This window comes from Lissotriton helveticus, chromosome 8, assembly GCF_964261635.1.
Source record: "Lissotriton helveticus chromosome 8, aLisHel1.1, whole genome shotgun sequence".
NCBI lineage: Eukaryota > Metazoa > Chordata > Amphibia > Caudata > Salamandridae > Lissotriton > Lissotriton helveticus.
This window is the reverse complement of record NC_136069.1, coordinates 462336680-462363552: the sequence shown is the minus strand read 5'-3', so window position 1 is coordinate 462363552 and position 26873 is coordinate 462336680. Positions and strand designations below refer to the sequence as shown.

Here is a 26873-nt window from a genome sequence, read left to right as displayed (position 1 = left end):
CATGTAGACGTTGAACAACGTTGGGCTGAGGGAGGAGCCTTGGGGTACGCCGAAGATGATTTTGGTGACTTTGGAGTGGAAGGGGTGGAGGCAGACACTCTGCGTTCTCCCGGAGAGGAAGGAAGTGGTCCAGTCCAGGGCCTTCTCTTGGATTCCAGCGGCAATGCAGTAGGTGTTGCTTTTGGTATTGTAAATAACAATGCCTTTTAATTTTTTTAAAGGCATTGCCATTTACAATGTCAATAGCTCAAAATAATGTAATTGCGAGACCTATTGCATTGTAAATGCTTGTTACTTAAGGTATTGCGCCACACTAGGGAGAGATCGTAGACTGGCCTGTAAGCCTCATAACAGCAAAAGTGGTGGAATAGGACTGGTGGGGTAAGTCATGCAGACACAAAGATAAGTTAGGGTAATCTGGAAAATCCCATGCAGGAAGAAAACAGAATTGCTGGCAGGGCCCAGTTGATCGCTTTGGATAACCCCTCATCTTTCTTTCTGATGCTCTTGGTTGCGCTTTACGAGTAACCATTTTACAGTGAACCAAGGGCCTTGCGGCAGTACATCGTGAGCGGGGTATCGCATCGAGTATTCATCTTGGTCATGCAGTATAACATAAGACTGGGCAAAAGCGCTGGGAGAACTCTGGAGGCAGTAGCAAACCAAACTTGTGGCAATTATCCGGGAGTTTAAGGCAAACAGAGCAACAACAAGTAGACTAGTAAAGGGTATAGGAGCAGAAAGGTTAATTTCAAACGCATTTCTTTCCTACAGGGCCCTGAAAGTCTCAGGCTAGTTTCTGACATCAAGGTCATGGATAGTCAGGGCACAGCCCCCACCTTTTCTCCCAGATGACAACAGTGGATGATTCCTAGCCCAGCACGTCTCAGGATGCGGACTGGGCAGCGTTCATGGACTTGGCCTGAGGTAAAGGTCTAGCGTGGACAAGGGACATTATTACTGCTCAAGAGCCCGAGGACTGCAGTGTCTAAGGTGACCGACCCAGGGGGCAACAGCCTGCTCCAGCAGACCTAGGGTCCATGAGGTCGAAGAGGGCCCAAAGGCCACCCAACAAGGACGCCCCAACTAAGGCCCCTGTGAGAAAGGCTAGGACTCCGTCGAATCAGCGCAAGACAGCACCAGTGGCAACACCAACATACACTAGCAATATAACACCAGCAAGCATGGAGTCCCTGGACCAAATGGGTAAGCTAATGGATACGATGGTGAATTTTATGGTGGACGTTAAATCCATGTTTGCCCGCCCGGGCACACAGCAGCAACACAAGAGCATAACCACTTGGGGGGAGGGTGCACCTACGATAGAAAGTGTGTGGAGAAACAAAGTTGGTGACAAGCAGGTACCCGGTGCAGCCACATCCCCACCCCCAGCGGCTGAGCAACAGCCGCCAACAATGCCTTGGCCGGCAACCCTAACTGCGGCCAACACTGCCATAAACAGCAGCCCTATGACACCGACCAACCAGCCCCCTGCCACAGAGGACACACGACCCCCTCTTCCATTGCAGGGAGCCCTAATCTACTAGGTTTAGATGTAGTGCGTACCAACAACTTGTGAAGCACGAGTACAGGGCTTTCCCCCAACCTGAATGAGGTGACAAAGGAAACACACTTGGTGGGGGTTACACGAACTTTGGTCACAATTGCCACTCTGGTATACGGGCGCTGCTCTCTGGCGTGGCAAATACCATTAACAGCTAAGGAAAGGATTTGCGGTGAGAATTTGTAGACATATTCACACTGTTGATGCATGGCAAAGATGGGGTGGACACTATGTGTATGGGCGGCAAGGATGAAGACAAGAAGGGGAGATATCAAACATGGCCAGACAATACAATTAAACATTGGCTGGAGGCTGTCTCCATCCTATCAGTTGTTGTTATGGAGAAATAGCCTGAACAGGGTCTGACACTATTCCAGTATTCACGCACGATTCACACTGAGGCCATAAAATCAGGAGGCATTTGGTGGTATAATTATGACAAGGAGTTCAGGAAAAAGATGGCAATGTGCCCCGAGTTGGGCTGGGATCAGAAAGAGGTCCAGCTCGGGAAGAAGCACATGGGCAAATAGACCCTACCCCACAAGGATACATACAACCTTAATATGAATGGGCATTCGACCTTTAGGGCACCAAGACTGCCAGGAAGACGGCCTTTCAAACAGCCCTTTTGAGGCATGGGTTGCGGCAAGACAAAGGTAAGGTTTCAGAGGTTTTTCAACACTGGGGCCAGCTTGTGGGGGAAAACCTGTAAATTAGCTCATAGCTTCACACCCAGTGGCCTCCTGCAGTGGAACCTATAAGTCATCACCCCCTCCCAAGAAGAAACAGAATAGTTGACCATACACCAGCATGCAAGGCTCCACGAACACAAACCACCCCCCCTGCCCAGTCGTTTCAGACAGCGGCACAGTTACTACCACCCGGGGGGCACAAGGAAGGGCCCATCACCGATAATCCTACGCACCCTCCTTCCCCTGCTTAGGAAATATCCCAGCACTAAGGACAGTCTATTGTTAGCGAACAGTTTTGTGGAGGGCTTCAAGATACCTTACGTAGGCCCTGTGGAAAGCAGGCACGCAGACAACCTGAGGTCTGCCTAGGAACTTCCCTCAGTAGTCCAAGAGCAGATTGGGAAGGAACTAGCATTAGGCAGGGTAACGGGTCCATTTCAGTCCTTTGATGTGGCCATGGACATGGTAAGGAGAGCAGAGAAGAGGTCATAGTTGGCAACGGTGGATCTAGAATGGGCTTTCCTCCGGCTGCCTGTACATGTAGCTAGCCGCCACTTTATATGTTTCAAGTGGGCAGGCTAGTTTTACTATGAATTGTGCATGCCAAAGGGTTGTTCAGTGTCTTGCGTCTACTTTGAGGCCTTCAAATGCTTCCTGCAATGGAAACTCCAGTGGTCACAAGGTGTAAGTGGAGTAACACACTACTTGGATGATTTCCTGTTCATTGGGGAGGAAGGGACATGGGACTGTACTGCAGCACTGCAAACATTTGAGGTCCTGAGTGACCAGCTAGGGGTACCCTCAGCGGCAGGTAAGACAGAGGGCCCATGGCAGGTCTTGAGGTTCCTTGGCATAGAACTAGGCACTGTTAAGGGCGTGTCCCGACTCCTGTAAGAGAAGGTGAAGGCATTGATTCAGGACATCCAGGCAGTATTGGCCAAAGACAAAGCTACCCTGGGCACCATTCAGAGCCTACTTGGCAAACTAAACTTTGCAGCAAGGGTCATCCCAGCTGGTAGAGTTTTTGCCAGAAAATTGGCCAGGGCCACAGCCAATGTGACACAGAAACACCACCTAGTCAGATTCAGCAAACGTTTGAAACAGGATCTTATGATGTGGGCGGAATTCTTGGTCGATTTCAATGGTACATTAATATGGAGATTATCCTGGCTGGCAACTCCGAACTGTACCTGTTAATAACTCCTCTGGCAGGGTAGGTTTTGGCCCAATAATGGGGAGTGAGTGGTGTGCACAGAAATGGCCCTATTCTTGGCACAAAAGGAAGATCACAGCAAATTTCCCTTTATTCCCTATAGTGGCAGCACTTCACTTATGGCCAGAGGCTTTGTCTGCTAAAAGGGTTGTGTTCTGGTCTGACAAGGTGGTGCGGGCCATGAATTCTCAATCTGCCAAATGCTCTTTGGTACTTTGTTTGCTGAGGGAGCTAGTGAGGGCGTGCCTGCACAACAATGTCGTATTCACGGCGTGACACATTCAGGGGGTAAGGAATGTGACAGCTGTTTCTATCTCTCGTTTTCAGTGGCTCTGTTTCCGGGAGACTTGGCTGTAAGCGAGAGCAGAGATGACACCTTTCCCTCTACATCTTTGGCACCTATTACAGTGCACCAACGCTTAGTGAAACTAAGTGAGCTATCGCTCACCCCTGAGACAAGGAGACAGTACAAGAACTGCATACCCACGTTCTGCAAAGTGTCAGGAGCCTGGGGCGGTGACGCAGTATGACTTGAGTGCAAGGTGCAGCATTTTGTCTTATGGGCTAGGGATCAGAATAAGAGTCACTCTTGAATCACAGACATTTAGCAGCAGTCAGCCACCATGCTAAACTGGGAGGTCACCAGGACCCTACCAGGGCATTCGCCGTAAGGGCGTCACTGAAAGGCTGGACCAGAGGGGAGGAAAGGGTTCCTAAAAAGAGATTAACTTTACAAAGAATAGATTCAAATAAACACAGTCTGGTATACTCTGAATTAGCAGCAATCAGATAAAAAAGGCAGCTCCAAAAATGGATTTGCAACATCATAGGCAGGAACTGAAAGCTGGAACATGTCTTGACCTGTGAAGAGCTGCTAGAAAGTGACCTGCTATCACTTCAGGATCTCTTGGGTATTGCCAGACCTAGAAATTGGGCTTGCACACAGCACTGTTCAAGGCAGATATTACATTTTACCACTTTAAAACTTCATTGCTTGCAGGCTGGTCGGTGCTGGCACCTAAACATTGTGTGGCGTCCTCACTGGCAGTGGGCTGTGCCCTTTCTGAAAGTGTACAGCCGCAGCACTGGTGGCGAGAGGCATCCTCCTAAAGAAAGCAAATTGACCCCATCTCCTCGCCCCCTCCCCCTGCCTCCCAGGTCGACTGCCCACACCTAAGGTGGAACTCTGTGTTGTGCATAAAGGACATGAATCAGCAAGACCTATCCGGGTTTGTACTGCAGACATGCCAACCCTACCGATTCAGGCGTGAGACTCTCAGACTACCGATTTGAAGGCTAGTCTCCCGCCTCCCGATTCCTACAAGCAAAAACCCGATTCCTCGGGGGTTTCAGCTGATAGGACTTGGTATTGTGTAAAGTGCTAATTCTTCCAGCAAAGAGTGGCGATGCAGGGGCACTCGAAGGGGCGAAAAACCAACAAAGCGTCATTAACAAGGGAATCGTCTTTTAAAGACCTGCGAAATACTGGTGGTGGGGGGGGGGGGAGCTGTTTCAGCCCGGGCTGCCACAGGGGGGTGGGGGTGCATGCACTGCCAACAACCTACCAGGCCAGTGCCCAACACTTGCATCACCCTCTCTGCCTGCCATTATGCTCCATGCTTCTGAAAGGTAAGAACAAACCGTGCATTTGCGTTTCAAATGTCCGATCCTGCAGCAGCACACTTCCAAAGCCCATACTTGCCAGTAACCCGATTCAAAACCCCATTCTCCCGTTTTTTGTTTTTTTTTAAATCTCCCACTTTGCTCGCCTGAAATGTTGGCATGTATGGTATTGTGGTAAGCATTGCTCATTGTAAAACGTATCCAAGAACTGTACATGTTAAGCGCTTATGGCTGGTCATTATTAACATTTGGCAACGTTTACAACAATATTCGTAAGAGCGATTACCATCAAATGTGCCCCCAGCCGATCTTCACCATGGATTCTGCTTCTATTACTGTGTCAATGGGCCTTTTCTTGGCGCCTTTAGCTAACTTAATGATTGTCGAAACACAATGAATACAAAGCTTGTAGCGAAAAAATACATTCTCTTCTAGAGTGCTTCCTGTTTTTTCTCCTATGTACTGTCCTTCCTGTTATCTTTTGTTCTTCCTCATAGCGTGCGCTGTTTCCCAAAGACGTCTCCAGTCATGCTTTTTTTTTTATAAAGAGTCTCTTTAAATCAATTCCTCCTTTAAGTAACTATTTGTTTTATCATTTTCTCTTTGCTACTTGGGCAGCTTCAATTCCATTGTAGCTAGATAAGGAGCGATTTTTAAAATAATACACGTTTTTGCTGCATAAACCACGAACAAACTAGTAACCATTCTCAGTAAACAGCCAGTGACCACACCTCTACATGCAGTCCGGCACACAATACGTACAACAATCGACCTAGCGATCAACAAATCCGATCTAGTGCACGCACAAACCCATACATGATCCACCTACACATCAGTGACAACAGCCATACCAATGTCGACTAGCCTCATGTACACCACACACACACACACACACACACACACACACACATACATAGAATCCGTCAAACTGGGAACAAGTATACATGCGTGTGCACACATGGAAAAATCAAGAGAGGGAAGGAGAAGGAAACGGATGTTGCGAGTCACCCTCCTCACATTCAGTGTCACAATCAAGAGAGAGTAAACGTCGAGTGCGCATACTTATTTATAGTAATTATACAGTTGTGTATGTATCACACATTTAATTCACGAATACACATCCATTGACACATCTGTGTTTCTTGCAACCACTTGCACATGTAAAACCCAACACACTGTGAACACATCTGTACAACACCTTAACAGTTGTGCAGGTGCAAAGAATTAGATCTAAAAGTGTGTATTGTACTGCTCAGTCGACCGGGCAAACCAGTCCACTATGTAAAGTCTGTAACAAAAAGCTAAACAAAGGAAATAAGGAAGACTTTTTCTGACATAGTTTAGAACACACAATTGAATGATGTGACTACAGGGATGAAGAAGAAAGTAGACGCCTAATTCTTAATTCTAAAAGGTAATGATTCTTAAAACCTCATATTTTGATTAATTTGCACAACAGTGTGAGTGTGAATGAGATGGTTGAGTGGAGAAACAAGAGTGGATGTGGGAATGTGGGATGCAAAAGTGATGGACTGAGGCTTGGAAGTGTATGCCGGGACTAACTGGATGACGAAGCAAGAGTGGGGACAAGTGGGAGAGAGTGTGGGTGTGGTCAAAGGAGCGAGTTAATAAAAAAAATCTTTCTTTTAAAAGAACCCTCACTCACCAACCTAGTTGGTGACATGCTTCATCATCGGGTTCCCACCTGAGCAACCAAATGTCACTCGGGTGTGCTTCGACCCCTGATTACTCACTAAATGGTGAGCACAGTTGTACTTTTGGAAGTGTGCGCTTTTTACCAACATTGTATGATCTCCAAAACCTATGTATACGCACCATTTGGTGAGTATTTTGACACCCAAACACTAAAAAGGAATGCGTGGGTATGTTATTCATTGGGGATCTAGCAGTTATAGTACCCCCATAGAATGTGTTCTACCACAAACGTATCATGTGATTTGGGTGCACATTGTGTATGTAGTTCACGAACACCCACCATCATAGTCGTGAGAACCTTCTGCACGTCTGTGAGGACACGGATGGAAAGCAAGGAGTTTTTTGCATGTTTTGCAGCTACACAGCTCACAGTAAAAAAACTACCATGACAAACTAGTTTATACATTTGTTTTACCGATGTATGTACCTTTCACAGAAGGTTTTGTGTGTGACTCTAAGTCGGGTGCTCCTTAGCGTGTACATACCCCTCGTGTCACTTCTATGATCCTGATGAAAGCCTCTCACTGACTTACTGAGGCTGAAACATGTAGACCGTGATCCTTCCACTAATCTCACTTTGTGGATGTCATAGGTCAATTTAACCTGTGAAGGCATCCCCCTCTGTTTTTAATCTTGTTTTATTGTTCCATCATAAAAGTTTTAAGGTACCATAAAGACAAGTGTACTCACCTTTCTTTCACGTATTTACACGGTATCACCAAACAACAACCTGCTCCGATGTAATCAGGTGTCGAAGCACACTTGAGTGACATTTGGTTGCTCGGGTGGGATCCCGATGATGAAGCATCTCACCAACTAGGTTGGTGATTGAGGGTTCTTTTAAATGAATGATATTTCTTATTTTTTTCCTTTCTTTCGTATTCCTCTCCTGATATGCTGGGATGACTTCTACTTCTAATTAGTACGATTGATTTAAGGGGACTAGGAGTCCTCCTTTCAAACCCTTTATCTCTTGTTGATTTGCGGAGCTATTTTCCGGACACTTGGAAATAAAAGACTATGAATGGGATTGAAAAAACTCTCATTCTAAACATAACAATACATGTGTATTTGTAAAGCACACGTTCACTCGTGGGTATCTTTACACTGAATAACAGATTTATATTGTTACCCTACTCAATGATACTCATTTTATTGACCCCAGAAGGATGAAAGCTGAGTGGAGCCACCGGGATTTGAGCCTGTGACCATGAGTTCGAACACAGGACCCTACAGTGGAAGCATTAGTCCACTAAGCCACCAGACCCGGCAGTAGATACAAACTTCTCATATATCAGTAGGATTCCATGATATCAGAACTAAAATTAATGGAGATTCGGAACGATTTTACGCCGTAGCCTGATCTTTGGACCAACTGGCATAAGTCCAACATATACCTGATAAGGGAAGGTTTCTAATGATAGATGGATTGATCCTTACTCAATAAATAAGGTAACTTAAGGGATCGAGTATCCACTCATATACATTTCTCACGTCTAGGAACATATTTGGGAGAGAAATATATCCTCACAACTAGAAGAACTCAAAAACAGTGCTCATTGTTGGATACCAGTATCGATTTTTGTTAGTGGGCCATGTCACCTTAATTGTAATGACTGTGCTACCTAGAGTATTATATACTTTGAAAAACATCTGCCACAAAACCCCATGACAATTCTTCAAGCAATTCACGGCTATAATTCGATCTTTCCTGTATTAGACAGGAAACACCTCAAGCTAGCATGGAAAAATGCTGTAAATCATCCTATGATGGTTGAGGATATGACTTTGCTTATTATCTGGCAGCTGACTTGGTGGTACTCATTGACCGACTGTTAAACACAAGACCAGATCCCGCCTATGCTCGTGAATGCTGATGCTTGGCTAGACAGAGCTATTACACTTTCCAGGTAAGGTAGCTTCAGCTAGCCCCAGCCACAAAGGCTTTTATAAAATCTGGAATTAAACTAGCCCTGAAATGAGGTGGCATAAGAAGCTAACCATTGTGGGTAGGTTTGTTTCTACTGTAGGTCACCATGCTAGACTGTTTTACAGTTTGACACACACTGGTGGTATCACCACTAGTAAATGTAGTATCTAACAAGGCCATGAAGTAGTTTGTTGAGTTTTCAAAAGAAATGTGGCCTTTTAAGGTTCTCACTTTTCATTTGTCTTCATGTTAGACCGCATTAATGCAGTAGTAAAATGAAAGTTAAAGAAAGTCAAGAAGTTTAAGCCCCTTGACTCCAAACTCACTACCACTTCACTACTCACAAAGACTACATCTCTAATATACAAAACAATAGTCATTCATGTACCCGATATATTTCAACACTTAAGGTGCCACTGTGTCAACGACTTGGAGAAGATGGAAGGAATAGTAGAAGGCACTTGTGGCTCCAACGGAAATTGCTATTGATGCACGGTTTAGACTTATACAGTTTAAATTCCTGAACTGTATTCATTCTACCAGGGCAAGGCTATGGAGAAAGGGGCGGGAGGCTTCACCCACAAGTGTGACGTGTAAAAAAGTACCTTGGAGACCTGCACGCTGCATAGGGGTGCAGAAAATTGTGACTTTTCTATCTGCAGTGACACAGGGGAAAATAGTCCTGTCTGTGAGATGGGCTTTTTTAAACATAGTGGAAGAACTGAAGGGGGATGGGAGCACACTGCTTCACCTCCCAGCACAGTTCGCCCCTTTGCATCCTGGTAAATGCAGTTCAATTTACAAGCTGTCTTGAAGTTTTGCAGAGTGTTTCACCAAAGTTGGGCCAGGTTAGTGCTGTTAATCTCTAGACACATGTGTTTCTGGATTTTATCCTTCATCAGTAGAGATAAAACGAAATTCATCTGGGGTTTGCTGAAAAAAGGTGCCACATTCCTCAAGAGCTCGTCAGCTCAGAGGCTTAAGGGAGCCTTTTCAAACAGAAGGGGAATGGGAGCACACTGCTTCACCTCCCAGCACAGTTCGACCCTTTGCATCCTGGTAAATGCAGTTCAATTTACATGCTTACTTGAAGTTTTGCAGTGTTTCACCAAAGTTGGTGCATGTTAGTGCTGTTAATCTCTAGACACGTGTTTCTGGATTTTATCCTTCATCAGTAGAGTTAAAACGAAATTCCTCTTGGGTTTGCTGAGAAAGGTGCCACATTCCTCTCAGGTCTCAGCACCTCTCCCTGGCGCACAGGTGCATTCCACATAGTGGAAGAACTGCAGGCGAATAGAAACGTTCAATTGTTGAGCTTTGTCTGGTGATTGCTAAAATGGATATAATGCAGACAAGGAGAGAGCTACCAATTTTGAGTCTTGATAATTGGAAGGCAGGCCTTGAGGTACATAGAATTATTGAGCAGCAAATTTAGGGACACCAGTGCTGCCCTGGAAGAATATGAGTATTTGGGAAGATAGTCAGGAAGGTGGTCACAGTATTTGTGTATAGGCTACAACTGACTAGCGTTCTGTGGCACACATAAATTGCAACAGTTCGAGATACACGAGAAGTAAAGTTAACTATGTATCAGATAATTATTTAGTTGTATAGTTTTGTTTGTACAGCCTTTTTGTTATTTTCCATTCACCTGTAGGTGCTTCCACCAAGGTGAGGCCTGGCAATGTTGAAGATATCGTTTTGTAGATCACATCCATCAGATAGATGTGATTCATATCACCATATTTCTTTGTTGTACCCGGAGCTCGAAGCTAATGGAAACGTGCTAAAATGAAGATACATACACTTAGCTATTATTGTTATATTTAGTCTGTCCTCTTAGTGTTGGGTTGTTACATTACCTTTTCCTATGTTAGTAAATGTTATCATTTCTTTGCTTCCATGTCCATTGCAGCTGCCAGTTTGTAGTCCTATGTTTTTGTGCGTGAACACATGCCCTGGTTTTGTTTTGAAAATCTGGTCACCCTATGTCTCTATCTCTTGGGGTGGGCTGCGCCTCAGAGTGAGGCCCATGCACACTGTTGTAGAGATGGCGTAACTTGTGCAGTCCGAATCTGCAGAGGGCAAATCGGAGGCGCTCCCACTTTGGGCTTCCGACATATTCCAGGAATAGGTGACATCTCACAGTACAGCAGGGTGCAAGCTGCACTAGAGCCTACCATGCTCCTGACTCTGCAAAGGCGCTAGTGCTTGCCATGCTCTGGCATCACAGTCAATCTGGCCCAAAGGCGGGAAACAAGAGTATTGTCTTCTTTGTGTGAACCACCCAATGGCTATAATGTGGGATGATCAACACGTGAATGACTCCTCCAACAACCACTTGCTGAGAGGTATGACTTTTGCCCTATGGTTATATGGAGAGAAGTAGCTGTATGCGACCGCTAAAGTGTCTGCAGTCAGTCTTCACAAGCATTAGCAGAGCCAGTAGGTGTCACCTTTGGGACCTATTGCCTTTGCCAATGGTTTTTACTTAAGCTTCAGGGCATCCCTGTTGCTGTGCAGCATGGCTGAGAACAAAATAAGAGCCTTTTTCTTTTTACTTACCTGTCAGAGGGAAAGGTGGGGGGAAAGCAACACAGGATGTAGGGGCGCAAGCAACATGGAGGGTGGCACGTGGAAGTAATACAAAGGGTGTCGGTGGGGCACAGAAGCAACACAAGAGTTTAGTTGGCAGAAAATCAAATGGGCGAGAGAGCAATATGGAGATCGCTGGGATAAGCATACAGGTGAGAAAGAGATACATGAAGCTTGCAGAGGAGGAGACAACGGGAACTCCCATGCACTCTTAAACAAACAAAAAAAGTAGGGCTTTGAAGTAGAGCATTTGAAAGACACAAGTGCTATAGTGGAAGAGACAAACACAAGAAGAGGAAGGAAAGCTCACACAATCTGACAAAAAAGAAGCAAGCAAATGAGACTGACAATAAAGCCAACCAGTGGCAAGCAATGGGTGTGCTCTACGCAGCATGCGCTATTTAGTAGGAGAGACCTGAAGAAGAGAAGTGAGGAACACAACAGCAAGTCAGGAGAACTATGGAAAACTCAGAAAGATTTACCAGGCAATGAGGCACTCCTTAAAACGCAATCCCTCCATCGAGCTTCAAAACGTATTCCATACTAATAGCTAGGGAGAGAGATGCAATCTAACTGGTTAGGGATTTGTTTTAGACGCAGTCCTGTGGTGTTGTAGAGGATATGGCCACTGTAACGCATCCTGGTGGTGTTGCTGAAAGTATACTATACTACATGGCTTTCCTTACGGTTTCCGCTATGTAACAGGGCAGGGGATATACAAGTCTTCATTAAGTGGTTCGACAGCAACTAAGGAAAGAAATTACATCAGAAACGGCGTTCCATTTTGTCATGTTTTCCACAATTGCGGTTGTAGCCAGGCCTTGATTTATTTGGCAATTGTATTTTTGCTTGTGCTCTAGGATGTACATTTGCTTGTCAAATTCAATATCTGTTTGAATACTACTAATAACTGTACATATCATTTTGTTTCTAGGATTTAGAAGAATTTTGCTTCAGGTTTTGCATCAACCACTTGACGATGGTAACACAGACACAAGCATTTGCAGATATGGACAGTGAGCTTCTGAAGAATTTCATCAGCAAAGCAAGCAAAGTCGGAGCCTTTAAGAATTGAGCTAGTCTTTGTGTTCACACATTGACTACCTAAGCATCTCTCCTTCCCTCGAATGTAAGGTGCTTCATACATGTGAATGTCAGAAGCGACTAACATGGAAAAAAAGACTTGGTGGTGTATTTATTTGCACTATTTTTATGCAGTGCCTTGGTTCTGGCTATATTCTGTGAACTGGCAATATACCATTGGCTGTGCATTTCATCGTTGGTATGTAGAAAGCCAGTTGTCTGGGCCTAGAAGCCACAACTGAGATATCTGAACGAGAAATCTTATTTGTTGAATACTGAAATGGAAGCATAAATGGATGGGCGAATCCAGAGATTGTGATTTTTGATTATGTTCTTTTAGTAACCATGGGTGCAAGATAAACATTTGTAATGAGTATTGGTATACATGTATACATTGCGTATATGTTGGTGGAACAATATTTAAGTTACTTAGTTAACAAAACAATAAAGGCTCATATTGCTCTATATTCCAAGAGAGGCATGCATGATAAAAGTGACAAAAAACGAGTTGTTACAATGATACATGTGCTGATGTCATACTCTAACTACCCTGTATTACTTGTGAAGACATTGTTTACCGAAGTGTCCTTGATACTTGCAAGTAAAATAAATGTTTACTTCTAATTTTGACACCGAATTTGACTTGTTTGTGTTCAACCTTAATGTAATCTTTGTTAAACGGTTTAATGTTGGTTAATGTCCTGATTATTCAACAATATGCTCTGTAACTTTAGTGCTGCTGTTTCCAGTCACAGTCCTTACTTTCATTTAGATACATCTGTCCTCCTCTAGTCAATTACCATGTTACCATGTGCAAATACTATCATCAAACTCCTATGTATCCCTGTGATCCCTCTAAAAGGGGCATAAACCAAACTTCTTCTTGGTAATACTCAAGGAAAACCACACCCTACTGGTTGACGCCAGCCTCAGTCGCAGCAGGGTGGGTCGTAAAGACTGGGACTAGTACTGTGAGTGCGGCTAATTACGTTTATCCATGCTGTTACTTTTCTTTGTGCAAGTCCTTATTTCCAATAGGGTGAAGCCCAGTAGTTTGCTAGGGCTAGGCAAGCCCATATGAAGAATACTCCTAACAAGCTAATAACCATACTGATGAAGCGCAGAGATTTTAACCGTAGGGCCAGGCAAGTAGGGAGGTTAATCTCCAAATGTGGAATGACTTGAGATATACTGGTGGTAGTGAAGGTTCCTTACACATCCTGCGGCTGAAGAGTTGAGCCTCAATTTTGCAGGTCATTGTGAGCAGCCAGGCGAGTCGAATGAATACAAATGGGTCCTTAAAAAGCAAAAACCATCCTATTCCCTAAAATCAGTAAGGCACTTCCAAAAAGACTTGTACTTTGGAATGAAGAACGCCCATACACCAGTCCTTCAAGCCAGGATCTCTATAGCACAAACAACTGAAGTGGCGTGACAAGACTACATAAATGGGGTGCCGAGCTGACTTGGGGGCAAACCTTGACATCACGCTGCTCCCTTACCTGCCACCTTTGTTTCTGGCCCGTGTGGTTCTCCCTCCCGCCGCCGCTGCTTCCCTCCATACTAGCGCAGCCGCCGAGAGGGGGGACTACACCTCCCGAGTGCCTTCGCGGCCGGAAGCCACCACCCTACATCCTGCGCCCGGAGGCGCTTAAAATCGACAGCAGTCCCGGTGGAGCGGGGGTGCCGAGCTGACTTGGGGGCAAACCTTGAGATCACGCTGCTCCCTTACCTGCCACCTTTGTTTCTGGCCGGTGTGGTTCTCCCTCCCGCCGCCGCTGCTTCCCTCCATACTAGAGCGGCCGCCGAGAGGGGGGGGGGCTACACCTCCCGAGTGCCTTCGCGGCCGGAAGCCGCCACCCTACATCTTGCGCCTGGAGGCGCTTAAAATTGACAGCAGTCCCCGCGTCGCGGGAACGCGCGCGGGCCACGCCGGGCTAAGCCCGGGCAAAGGGTGGGCCTTCTGAGGCCGTCCGAGGCCAGACGAGCTGGGCTGGGCCACCCCCCCATTAAGGTCTGGAACACTGTGATACTGATATTCATATCCCGGACGCTGACATTTGTACCGTATCATGTTCTTGCTTTGAATTTTTATGTTAACAATTATACAGTAATTTGGTTGGCGGTGTTATAGATTAATTAGTGCAAAAGTCCGGGTAATTCAATTTTTTGATAATGGCAAGACGCCGAGTTAAGCCACTGCCAGATAACGCCTGTAATACCATTGACAATTATCTAGTTAAGGCCGTAACAGCCCTTAACGAAGAAATAGATCGCACCTAAAGGAGGCTATCTATGGGATCTAGTATTCTAATAACAGATCAGGCAACCCTGGGCAGCATGTCCGACCATACAACTGAAGATGACATAGATGTGGTTGTGCCAGAAGACACCAATAATAGTGGCAATATCAACTCGCGCATCTCCAATTCACCGAGATTGTCCGTTATGGATATCAGCCTTTGCCCCACATCTTCCCCTCAGGTTAAACAAAAGGGTAGGAGTAAGAACATTTTAGGACAGGTAACCCAAAGGGCAAAAGGGACAAAAAAGCTAATCCAACAGGGAATATGGTTAGCACTTGCACAAGGGCCAAGTTAACATCTGAGTTACCACCTGCCAACTATAGCCTAGAAGCTATCCTTGATAAAATTACCAAATTAATTAGACCCCTGCACAAGAAGGTGGACAAGCTGGTTAGGGAAGTACATAAACTAAGCAATAAAATAGAGGATGTTGTTATGAGGCCACATCAACATCAAGCTAGCGGATCCAGCATAGAAGGAAATAATGGTAATACAGATAAGAACAACAAAACCAAGGGAAACATGGGAGCGACTATTAACAGTCCCAAAATGGTACCTAACACTAGCAAAGCTCAGGTGAATATTATAATAGCAGGTACTCAGACAGAGAAACACCAACCACCTACTGAAGTAGGTACTCGAGCAATGGGGAAACCACCACCGGCAGACCAAGTTAATAGACTTAACACTGACTTGAATAAAGACACTGACAGGCAAATCCCAACTTTCATCAATCTTCCCCCAGAATGTAGTGCTTATGTTGCAGTATTAGTGTTAATGTCCCCAAATTGAGGAAGGGGCAAACAGAAACACATGATGCGCTCAAAAACACAATTTTACATTGGCACTCTAATAAATGTAGTTACCCAGAGTCGGGAGCGAACCAGATTATTTTGACACAAAGGGTTGGTTGGGTGGGCCCCCTTAGGAAAAAGTTCGAGGGGGACTGCATAATAATACATTTCAAATCCCCCCACTGGGCAAAGAACAGTCTTGCTAATGCCCCACCCCCATCGCCCTGGGAGTTCAACATGACCCTCCTCCCTCTGGGGTATTTTTACAGACACCTATTGGATCCCACATTACATACCAACAATAATTTCATTATTAGCAAAATAACTGGTCCATCTATGGAGCTTTCCCGCTATACAATTCCAATACATAACAGATATCAGGTTTTTTACTCTTTGGAGGACAATGACTGACATTCGTTGCCTGTGGGCACAGTGTCAGCAAGATCCCCTTACGGGTTACAACTACCAGATATAGACGAATCTAGCAGCGAGCCCCTGCCCAATTTCTCACAGCCGGGCAGTGGAGCATCTGAACTGGGCAGTCCTAATGACCTGACCATTATTAGGGATGAGCAATCTAATGTATCAAAGCAGGTACAAACTCTCATTTCAACTATTTCAGAAATACCCATAACTATACCTGAAGACCGATCTACTTCTTTTGTAGATGAACAACCAAACAATATCTCAGGCCAAGAATTAGGTTATAGCTTAGTTACTTGGAACATAGCGGGTCTTAAAAGAAAGCTGGATACACCGTTCTGGAAGGGTTTTATCACTAACGGTTATGACATCATCTGCCTCCAAGAGACATGGTGCAAAGAACCCATTTTTATAGAGGGCTATACCTCACATTGGTTAACTGCGGCCAATTCTGCTGCCGGACGAGCAAAGGGTGGTCTCCTCTTACTAGTATTAAATAAACTGCCTGTCAAATTAAAAGTTATAGTTCAGACGGAACAAATAGTCAGGTGCTCCGTTTAAAATTTAGTAAAGGCAAAGACTTAATACTGATCAACTATTATAACAACAATTTTGACAAGAATAGAGGGAAAATTCTTTATCCCCTGGAGAGCCAAATTAAGAAGGCCCTTGCAGCGTCCCGCAAACAGGCCATTATTTTATGGGCAGGTGACTTTAACATCAAATCCTGCCCACTGGTCATAAGTAATTCCTGCGGCCTTAGAAAGGAGTCCGGTAACGGGGAGGCAGGGGACGATCTTCATTTCCCCCAGGCTCAGCCCTGAACAAACTATTGGCTAATTTTAATCTGGACCTGCTGAACTGCTCCAAGAATAAGGAAAATATCCCTTGCCCGACCTTTACAGGCAGAAATGCAATCACTAGTATTGATCCCATCCTGCTCTCCAGCAATACTGAATACTCAAACCTTTGGGTTACGGAGCAACCTTTAAGTGACCATAACAGCATCCGTATATCATTGTTATGTTGGGGAAATAAAGAACCTGGCGACAATAATTGTGTTACCAATGCTGTAGCCATTAGAGCAAATGGAATGAGAATTAAATGGGTTGGCATCGACCCTAAAAAAAACATCAAGAGGTGGTGATGAAATGTCGCGTAGAAATTGAGAACTGTCAGTCCTGCTACTCTAGGACAAATCATCCTCATGTCATCTCTGAAGGTTGCGTGCAAGCCGTTAAATTCAGCCACTATCAGGGTAGGCCATTAAATGTGGTTTCGGTCTACATCCCGCCGGCGCTGCATGCTGTAGCACTGCCAGACCTCGGCAAGTTCCTCTTGAATCTCCCTGCCGGAGACTTAATCGTTGGGGGTGACTTCAACATGTTACTACATAACACTCTTGACAGATTCCCAACTCGACTGCACACGGGGGGTCCCAGTAAGTTTCATAGCTTCTTGGAAGCGCAAGGGCTGACAGATATATGGCGCCTACTACATCCGGACCAACAGCAATACACCTATTACTCGGCCACACACAATAGCCTCTCACGGATAGATTACTTCCTCACATTAGGGAGCGGTCTTCTTACCATAGACAAAGTGCAGATACTTCCGAGGGGTATATCGGACCATTCACCGATTACATTAACTGTGTCTAACTTAGGGAAAATACGCAAGAGGGTCTATCCAATCTTTCCAGGGTACCTTAAGGTTCCGACAATTCGTACGGACTTGAGGAAAGCTACCCGATATTACTTTGAAGAAAATCGGTCTTCGGTGCAATCGCCCTCAATATTATGGGAGGCTTATAAAACAGTTTTTAGGGGACAGGCCATAGCAGCAATCACGCACCATAAGAGAGCGCAAGGGAAGGAGACCTCAGAACTGGACCTAAATCTGGAGAGGGCCAACACTGCCCATATGGCAGATCCATCAGATGACACATTACACTCACTGCAATTGCATCAGCGTCGCCTCGACGACCACCTGAGGCGCTTAACCTTGGCAGATATTACGGCCACCAAACATAAGGTATACGAAATCGGAGATAAGGCTAGCAGACTCCTGGCATGGCTCGATAAAAAACAGGGGGGGAACAGGAGTATTTTGCAAATTAAAGACTCACATGGGACAGTGCATACCAGGCCGAATGACATTGTCAATGTATTGGCCGACTACTTTTCGGAGGTATATACCCCCACGATACTTGTGACTGAGGATGAGGCTCGAGAAGCCCTGAACCATGTCCCCGTGCCCACGCTAACTGAAGAGGCGGCAAGAGACCTGGAGGCCGCTCTTACAACTGATGAAGTTCAGTTGGCCATAAATTCACTCCACCCGGGCAAGGCCTTAGGCCCAAATGGGATACCCATTGAGTGGTTCAAAACGATGTTGGAGTCCCTGAGTGCCCCCCTTCTTCAGATGTTCGATGAGAGTAAAGGGGAGGGAACGTTGCCCCCAGACCAGCGGATGGCGACTATAGTGGTTATTCCGAAACCGGGTAAACCACCTAACGAATGTACGTCATATAGGCCTATTTCACTCCTCAATCCTGAAGCGAAAATTCTAGCAAAACTGTTAGCAAACAGGCTCATGCCATGCTTGTCCCAGTTGATCCATCCGGACCAGTCGGGATTTATGCCACACCGGAGCACGGCATTAAATCTTCGTAGAGTGCAGGGAATATTGGCCAGAACCCCACTGCTGCAGGAACCGGCGGCGCTACTCTCCTTAGATGCCAAAATGGCATTCGATATGGTGGAATGGAACTACCTGTTCGCAGTACTCACCCGCGTGGGATTTGGGCCCACCTTTATCGCATGGATTAAATTATTGTATAAAGACCCGGTGGCACGGGTGGTGGCTAATGGACACATATCGCGGGAGATCAGTTTGGCGCGAGGGACGAGGCAGGGCTGCCCGCTCTCACCCCTCCTTTTCGCGTTGGTCCTAGAACCCCTGGCAGTTACTATTCGAGCGACGCCACTATTGAAAGGGATTAAATGGGAAGATAGTTGGGAAGATAGGGTGTCCTTGTACGCGGACGACATGTTGATTTACCTCACCGACCTGCAACAAAGCCTTCCGAACCTCCTCGCGTTGTGCAACTCGCATGGGCGGCTATCCGGTTACACTATCAATTGGTCGAAATCGACGCTCTACGAACTTAGGGGACCGCTCCCAGCCCTCCCGGAGGCCTGTCCTCTGGCAATGGCGGGCGCTTCATTTAAATATCTAGGAATACATGTCACCCGAGAGGCCACGGACTTTATTACTCTTAATCTACAACCCCCTCTCGTGCGGCTGCGCAACGATGTACAACACTGGAAGGAGCTACCGTTAACTTTGCTCGGCAGAGCAGCATTATTTAAAATGATGGCACTGCCTCGTTTTTTGTACATACTCGAAAATACCCCAATGCTCGTACCCACCAGCTTCTTTCAGAAGGTGACGGCGCAGATATCAACTCTGTTGTGGGGGACGCACCCAGCGCGAATAGCTCACGTAAAGCTCAACAGGAGCTGGTTCGATGGCGGGATAGCACTGCCTAACGTACAAATGTATTACTGGGCTGCCCAACTAAAGGTTATTAATCAGTGGATGTACGCCCCACAAAACGACCCGGCGTTTCAGGCGGACAGGAAACAATTAGGCACCCACACCTTATTGACACCACTGTATCACAGAGGGGTAGCAAAGAAATTGATAGGGCCCACCAAACATACCGTTCAGCTATGGTACAAGGCACACACGAAACTACGTTGGGAAGGGGTCATAACGAAACTTACCCCACTGTGGGACTCCAAAGCACTGGGTCACCTGAGGCACACAAAGGGTTTACTCACTGGGACAACATCGGGATTTCTACGGTGGGAGACATGTGGTCCAGAGAGGGGGTACTCTCGTTTGCGTCCCTTCGGGATCAATACGAAATGGGAGACAAAGAACTCTTTCGATACATTCAAATTAGGCATGCCCTTCTAACAGCAATCCCTCAGGGCTCTACACCACCAGAATCAACACCACTCGAAGACCGCCTGCTTACTGACTTCATGCAAGAGAAAGCGACATCATTGACCTACCGTAAGCTGCTTAATAACATGTCTGACCCCTTGGAAAAACTAAAAGAGAAATGGGTGGAGGACGTCGGCGATTTCGACGACTCTGAATGGAACGCTGCTATTGCCTCCCCACGGGAGGCTGGAATATCAGCTAGGTTCCGCCTGGTTCAGTTGAAAATCCTACATAGGATATACTACACGAGAATCATTCTACATAGGCTACTGAGGGCGGATCACCCATATTGTTTAAGGGGATGCGTCGAGGAAGGTACTTTTATACACACACTCTGGAGCTGCACCAGTATCGCAAGTTATTGGCAGCGAGTGCTTCGCACCATCGCACAAACACTTAACACCTCACTATCACTAGACTCACGGGTGTGCCTGCTCAGTGTGTGGGGGCCTACTGACCTGACTCTCTATGGGAAGCTATGGGTTACGATAGGCCTCATGACGGCCAAGCGGGATATCGCACAGAAATGGGGGACAGCTGAGCTCCCCACCCTGGCACAATGGAATAGAAATATGGACATGCTCATGCTGACGGAGAGGGCGGTGTACCAATCAAGAGCCAGTCCGCGTAAATGGAACGGTATCTGGCAGCCCTGGAACACCTACAGGGGGGACATCTGTGATCCTTTGCTGGAGGATGATAGTGATAGTTCAGAGGGGGAGGAAGACCTTGAGTGAAGATCAGAAGATGAAACGGAGAACATACACATTGGGTGCAGACCTTTTCTGATGCACCGAGAGCGGCAGGAGAGGGAGGTGGGGAGAAGGTTTTGGCTTTTGTTGATGGGTGGGAGGGACACAATCTGAAATAGCATCTAGAATGCACTGAAAGATGTGAGTTTCGTAAGGTATAACTGAGTCACGTTTTAAGGTTTTTATAAGTTATAAGTAGAATACAAAATGCAAGATTTCAGTACACACTTGATTACTGTCTTCGTAAGGTTCACACACAACGCCTAATCATTACGTTGCTGCATACCTGGGTGGGGCGGAATATATACTGGACGATTGTAAATACCAAGCTTTCGTTATGCCGGCCCCAGGGTTGTAGGCGCAACTGCAAGCACTTTGTGGATATGGACTATATATGTTCTTGCGACAATAAAACAATTTAAAAAAAAAAAATTCAGCCACTATCAGAGAAGCATGTCTCAAGATTTTTAACTCAGTGCCATCTGACTGGGCCTGAAAAGTATTCTCCCATAGCATCAGGAGTTGATGCCACAGCTTCTGAAGGAGGTGAAGAAAGGCGGTCTACTTGACTCTTCCCACAATGCCACGCATACCCCCCAAATAGGGAAAAAAAAGCAAACACCACTTTTGATTCTGACTATTTAGATTCGTGATCCTAGAGAACCTTACTGCCTTTATTTGTTGGCCTCTGGCCTTATTATGCACCTTAGCATCAGGATCCTGGATTCCCAGTACAAAAAAACACTAAAGAACCAAAGAGGTGCTCACAGCAAACCATGGCCTTTTAAAGACTACTGCGTGGCGTAGCAGTCTACAAAATACATTCATCTTCGATCGGGCTGTCCATGTATGTAGAGGCCAGAGCACATAGATGCCCCTTGTGTCTGGACATGACAAACAGCACACACTGGCCCTATGCTGGTCACTAAACGTCAGTAATTTGGAGCCCTCCTTGATAAAAGTCATTACAATTAAATTAAAGCTAATGGGAGAAAACCCAAGACTAAACCAGCAAGCAGCACATCATGGAAAAGGAAGGGAGATATGTTTCACCTTGCCTCTCTATATGAGCTTTGGGGGTTGTGAAGAAGGGCAACCCTAAAAAGAAGACAAGAAATGTTTGTCTGCATCATTGGTGCATAAACATTGGTACATAATCTGTGTCTGAAGTGTACTGCACTTCTAATTATGCTTCTTTTGTTCTACCAGAACAAGAGAAAGGTAAATCTCGATGGTAGAAGGCTTCCCTTCCAGGCAAAATTTTACATTATGGACTGTATTGAAGTGTCTTTGACCCAAAGTGTTACCTGGCCATGGAGATAAGTGTGACTGTGTTATGGAGAACATGCGTGCCTGTTCCCATGTGCCTTTTTCCAGAATGCACCCAAAAACCTATTAGCCTGAGAACAAGAACACATTATTTGCAGTATCCTAGGTGCGAGCATTGGAATTTTGAATTATAAGGGGATTTAGTGCACTATTGGACTCTGAGCTTGAAGAATGCATATGTAGAGTTGAGGTACGGCGCAGAAACATATTGGCCCTGTGAAGAGTGAACATCACCCTCTGTGTTTTTTTAGGCTGGCGGCAAGGATGCACCAAAGAAGTGAATACCATGTGTACACTTTTACTCCTGTTCAGTAGCACCATTGTGTGGGACACCCTTAACGGCTTTGACCAATTCTTCAAATTTCTTGCTGTATCCTTTGCACCAAAGGAAAGTCATGCTGCACGGGGCTTTTATTCTGTTTCTGTTCCTGTCATTTAACCCAACTTAAAAAAAGTAATGAGCAATCCAGAGAATATGGCTAAGGAGCTCGACCTCACCCCTTACTCCAACCTAGAGGTTAGAGAGTTAAGGCTTGTCTGCAAAGCTAAGCAAATAAGAACTGGGTCCAACCCTACCAGAATGCAACTCCTGGAGTTCCTGTAAGGCATGTGAGGGACCACCCCACTGAAGAAGGTGAAGACCTTCAGGAAGCGGGGAAGGTACTGAGGAGGATGACTTCTTAAGCCAACCCTCTGAACTACTAAGTGAGGAAGGGAACAATGTGTCCTACCCTCAACACCCAAGAGGTACAGGGGCTGGCTTCTACAGAGGTAGGGACAACTCCTTACCAGACAGTGAGGACAACCTCACTGAGGAGGACCTCCTTTTATCAAGGATAGCCAAGAGAGTGGAGATAGAGACTAGGCTCCTAGCTCTAGAGAAAGAGAGAGCAGAGATGGGCCTTGGAGCCATCAGCAGTGGCAGCAATCTAAAAAGCTTAGAAAATGAAGGGTCTTATGATCCTAAAATCCACAAAGGGATTGTCCCTAAATTTGAGGATGGTGATGACATCACCAAGTGGTACACATCCTTTGAGAGGGCATCTGAAGCCAGAAAAGTGAGGAAATCCCACTGGGAGGCATTCCTGTGGGAACTGTTCTCTGGTAAGTGCAGAGACAGATATCTGGCCCTTAATGGGGCAGAAGCAGAGTCCTACAAACTCATGAAGGGCACCCTGATTGAGCAATTTGGACTCACTACTGAGGAGTACAGAATAAAATTCAGGGGGACTCAGAAATCCCAGAGTCAGTCCTGGGTGAAATTCGTAGACTACTAAGTAAAAACACTAGCTGGCTGGTTGATTGGAAGTAAAGTGCGAGATTATGATGATCTTTATCATTTGTTTATAAAAGAAAACATTTTAAGTAACTGCATTAATGAAAAGTTGCATCAGTATCAGGTAGACCTAGGTCCAATTTCTCTCCAAGAATTGGGAAAGAAGGCGGACAACTGGATCAATACATGGGTGACCAAGACAACCACTGGGGTGACCAAAAGAAAGGGATCAGAAAGCCTCCCAGGAGAAGAGGGTGAGAAACCCAAAGCCTAAACACAAGAGTCTTCTAAAGTCCCCCAAAATCCTGGTCAGGGGGGTGGCCCAAGAACTCTTCCCAGCCCACTAGTGGGTACAAGGGGAAACATTTTGATCCTGGAAAGACCTGGTGTCTCACTGTAACACCGGACTGGAGATGCTGCTTGTCCCAACAAACCAGCTTCTAGTCCCCCACCAGTTCCTACTGGTATGGCAAATCTCCAATTGGGATCAATAGTGTGCCCAGAGAAAATCCTGGTTCACACTGAGGCTGTTTTAGTCTCTGATGGGGAGAAAGGGTTAGCCACTTTGGCTGTGTGGCCCTCTAATCTAAAGAAATACCTGCAGTACCCCTTTGTGAATGGGACTAAGATTGGGTCCCTGAGGGATACATGTGCCATTGTCACTATGGTGAGAGATAAACTGGTTTCCCCAGAGCAATACCTAACTGGAAAAACCTGTCCAGTTACGAACACTGACAGTGTTACCACTAACCATGCCATGGCTAAGGTGAAATTAGAGTAGGGGGGTTGCTGGCCTGAAACAGGTAGTAGTCTCTCCAAAACTTCCAGCTGCTTTTCTGCTTGGAAATGATCTGTAAACCTCAGCATGGGCTGAGGTAGAAAGAAAGACACATGCTGCACATCCCTGAGATAGTGTGTGTGAAAACCCGAGCATAGTGCCTAGCACAGGGTGAACAAGGAGGATTGGAGCCTGAACGGAGGGCACAACATCTGAAGAGAAAAGGAAGGAAGACTGGTGAACCAGCTTCCCCACAGCAAAAAGATCAGGACCCCTCTCCTCAGTGAGACGACTTGACAGCCCCAGAAGGAACAGCCCCAGAAGGAATTGAGCCTACAGAGCTTGAACCTTACGAGGTAGAGCTCTTGGTACCAGGGGGCCCTCTAGGAAACATCTGAGCCTTGGGCAGCAGGTCTGCCCCACTCTTGAAGGCCCAAGGCAGCAGGCTGCTGCACAGGAGCAGGGAGATGTTAATGATTCTCACAAATTCTAATTGGGAGGAAGGGCTCCTGTACACCGAGACCAGAGACCCCAAACCTGGAGCCACTAGGAGAGTGGTAGTGCCTCAACTGAATAGGGAGTTCCTACTCACTTTAGCACATGATATCCCCATAGCTGGGCATCTGGGCCAGACCAAGACATGGGAAAGATTGGTCATCCACTTTTATTGGCCCTAGATGTCCGTCCGAAAAAGTAAAGGAGTTTGTAAGCTCCTGTGTTACCTACCAAGCCAGTGGCAAGACATGAGGGCACCCAAAGGCCCCCTCAATCCATCTACCAGTGCTTGGGTTCCTTTTGAGAGGGTAGGAGTCGATAAAGTGGGTCCACTTGAACCTCCCACAGCTTCAGCAAACAAATGTATACTAGTAGTAGTGGACCTAGGTATTCTGAAGCCATTCCCCTTAGGACTACTACAGCCCCTGTGGTAGCCAAGGCCCTCATCGGTTTCTTCACCAGGGTAGGGTTTCCTAAGGAGGTAGTATCAGACAGACGTACTAACTACATGTCTGCATACCTGAGGCACATGTGGGATGGGTGTGGGGTGAACTACAAGTTCACTACATCTTATCACCCACAAACCAATGGCCTTGTTGAAAGGTTCAACAAGACATTGACAGGCATGATAATGGGACTCCCTGAAAAACTCTAAATGAGATGGGATGTCCTGTTACACTGCCTGCTTTTTGCCCACTGTTAGGTTCCTCAGAAGGGAGTAGGGTTATCACCCTTTGAACTTCTGCTTGGTCACCCTGTAAGGGGACCACTCTCACTTGTGAGGAAAGGAAGGGAGAAACCCCAGCATGTACCAAAGCAAGATGTGGTGGACTATGTACTAGGCCTTCGCTCGAGGATGGGCGAGTACATGCAGAAAGCAACCAAACACCGTGAGGCCAGCCAGGTGCTCCAGAAGCTCTGTTATGACCAACAAGCTGCACTGGTAGAATTCCAGTCAGGACAACAGGTGTAGGTTTTGGAGCTAGTGGCCCCAAGGGCCCTCCAGGACAGATGGAGTGGACCTTACCCTTTCCTAGAAAGAAAGAGTGAGGTCACCTATTTGGTAGACCTGAACACTAGCAGGTCCCCCAAAAGGGTGATACATGTGAACTGCCTTAAGCTGTATTGCGACAGGGCGGATGTAACCATGCTGATGGCTACCGACGAGGATCAGGATACAGAGAATGAACCTCTCCCTGACCTTCTTTCTTGCAGCCCCCAAGATGGGTCAGTGGATGAAGTTGTCTACTCAGGCACACTCTCTGCTCAACAGCAGGCTGATTGCAGACAAATTCTGCAGCAGTATGCACAGCTTTTCTCCTTGACCCCTAGTCAGACCCCCAGGTGTACCCATGACGTGAACACTGGAGACAGCTTGCCTGTCAACACAAAAATCTATCGCCAGTCTGACCAAGTAAAGGAAAGCATCAAGGCTGAAGTCAGCAAGATGCTGGAGTTGGGATCATTGACCTTCTGAGAGTCCCTGGGCCAGCCCAATGTTCCTAGTCCTCAAACCTCATCCACAGAGTAGAAAAGGGGTAAAGAGGTTCTGTGTGGACTACTGAGGACTGCCACCAATTCATCTCCAGGGCTGATGAATTGATAGATAAGTGAAGGCTGCCAAATTCATAAGTACCTCTGACTTGACTGCAGGGTACTGGCAGATTGGCATGGCCCCTGAAGCAAAAGAAAATACCTTATTCTCCACATCTAATGGGCACTTCCAGTTTACTGTGATGCAATTTGGTTTCAAGAATGCCCCTGCCACCTTCCAAAGGTTGGTGAATCAAGTCCTTGCCGGGATGGAAGTATTTAGTGTAGTTTATCTTGATATTGCTGTGTTTAGCCCTTTCTGACAGGATCACCTGGGGGAGGTAGTACAGGCCCTGCAAGGTGCAGGCCTAACTAACAAGGCATCCAAGTGCTAGATAGGGCAGGAATTTGGTGTGTACTTGGGCCACCTTGTAGTTGGAGGCCAAGTCCAGCCCATCCAACCCAAAATCCAGACCATTCTGGATTGGGCTGCTCCAACAAACCAGACCCAAGTCAGGGTATTCCTTGGCTTGACTGGGTAATATAGGAGGTTTGGGAACGGATATGGATCCATTGTGACCCCCTCACAGAACTTGCCTTCAACAAGATGCCCAAGAAAGTGAACTGGACAGTTGGCTGCCAAAAGGCTTTTGACACCCTAAAAGAGGCAATGTGCTCAGCACCTATTCTCAAGGCTCCAGATTAGTGCAGACTGATGCATCTGAACTGTGGATAGGAGCGATACGATCTTATC

At 46.2% G+C, this 26873-nt stretch overlaps 1 protein-coding gene and 1 long non-coding RNA gene across 3 annotated transcripts in view; one reads left to right on the top strand and one right to left on the bottom strand.

Moving 5' to 3' along the window:
* Positions 1-13046, top strand: part of RCBTB2 (RCC1 and BTB domain containing protein 2) — a 374196-nt gene extending 361150 nt beyond the window's left edge. For both annotated transcript variants that reach the window (XM_078657335.1, XM_078657336.1), the window contains one exon: positions 12268-13046. In XM_078657335.1, the coding sequence (XP_078513461.1) occupies positions 12268-12408 (141 nt within the window). In that variant the 3' untranslated portion in view covers positions 12409-13046. The remainder of the gene's footprint in view (positions 1-12267) is intronic.
* Positions 1-26873, bottom strand: part of LOC144772782 (uncharacterized) — a 340470-nt gene that overhangs the window by 248991 nt on the left and 64606 nt on the right. The window lies entirely within an intron of this gene.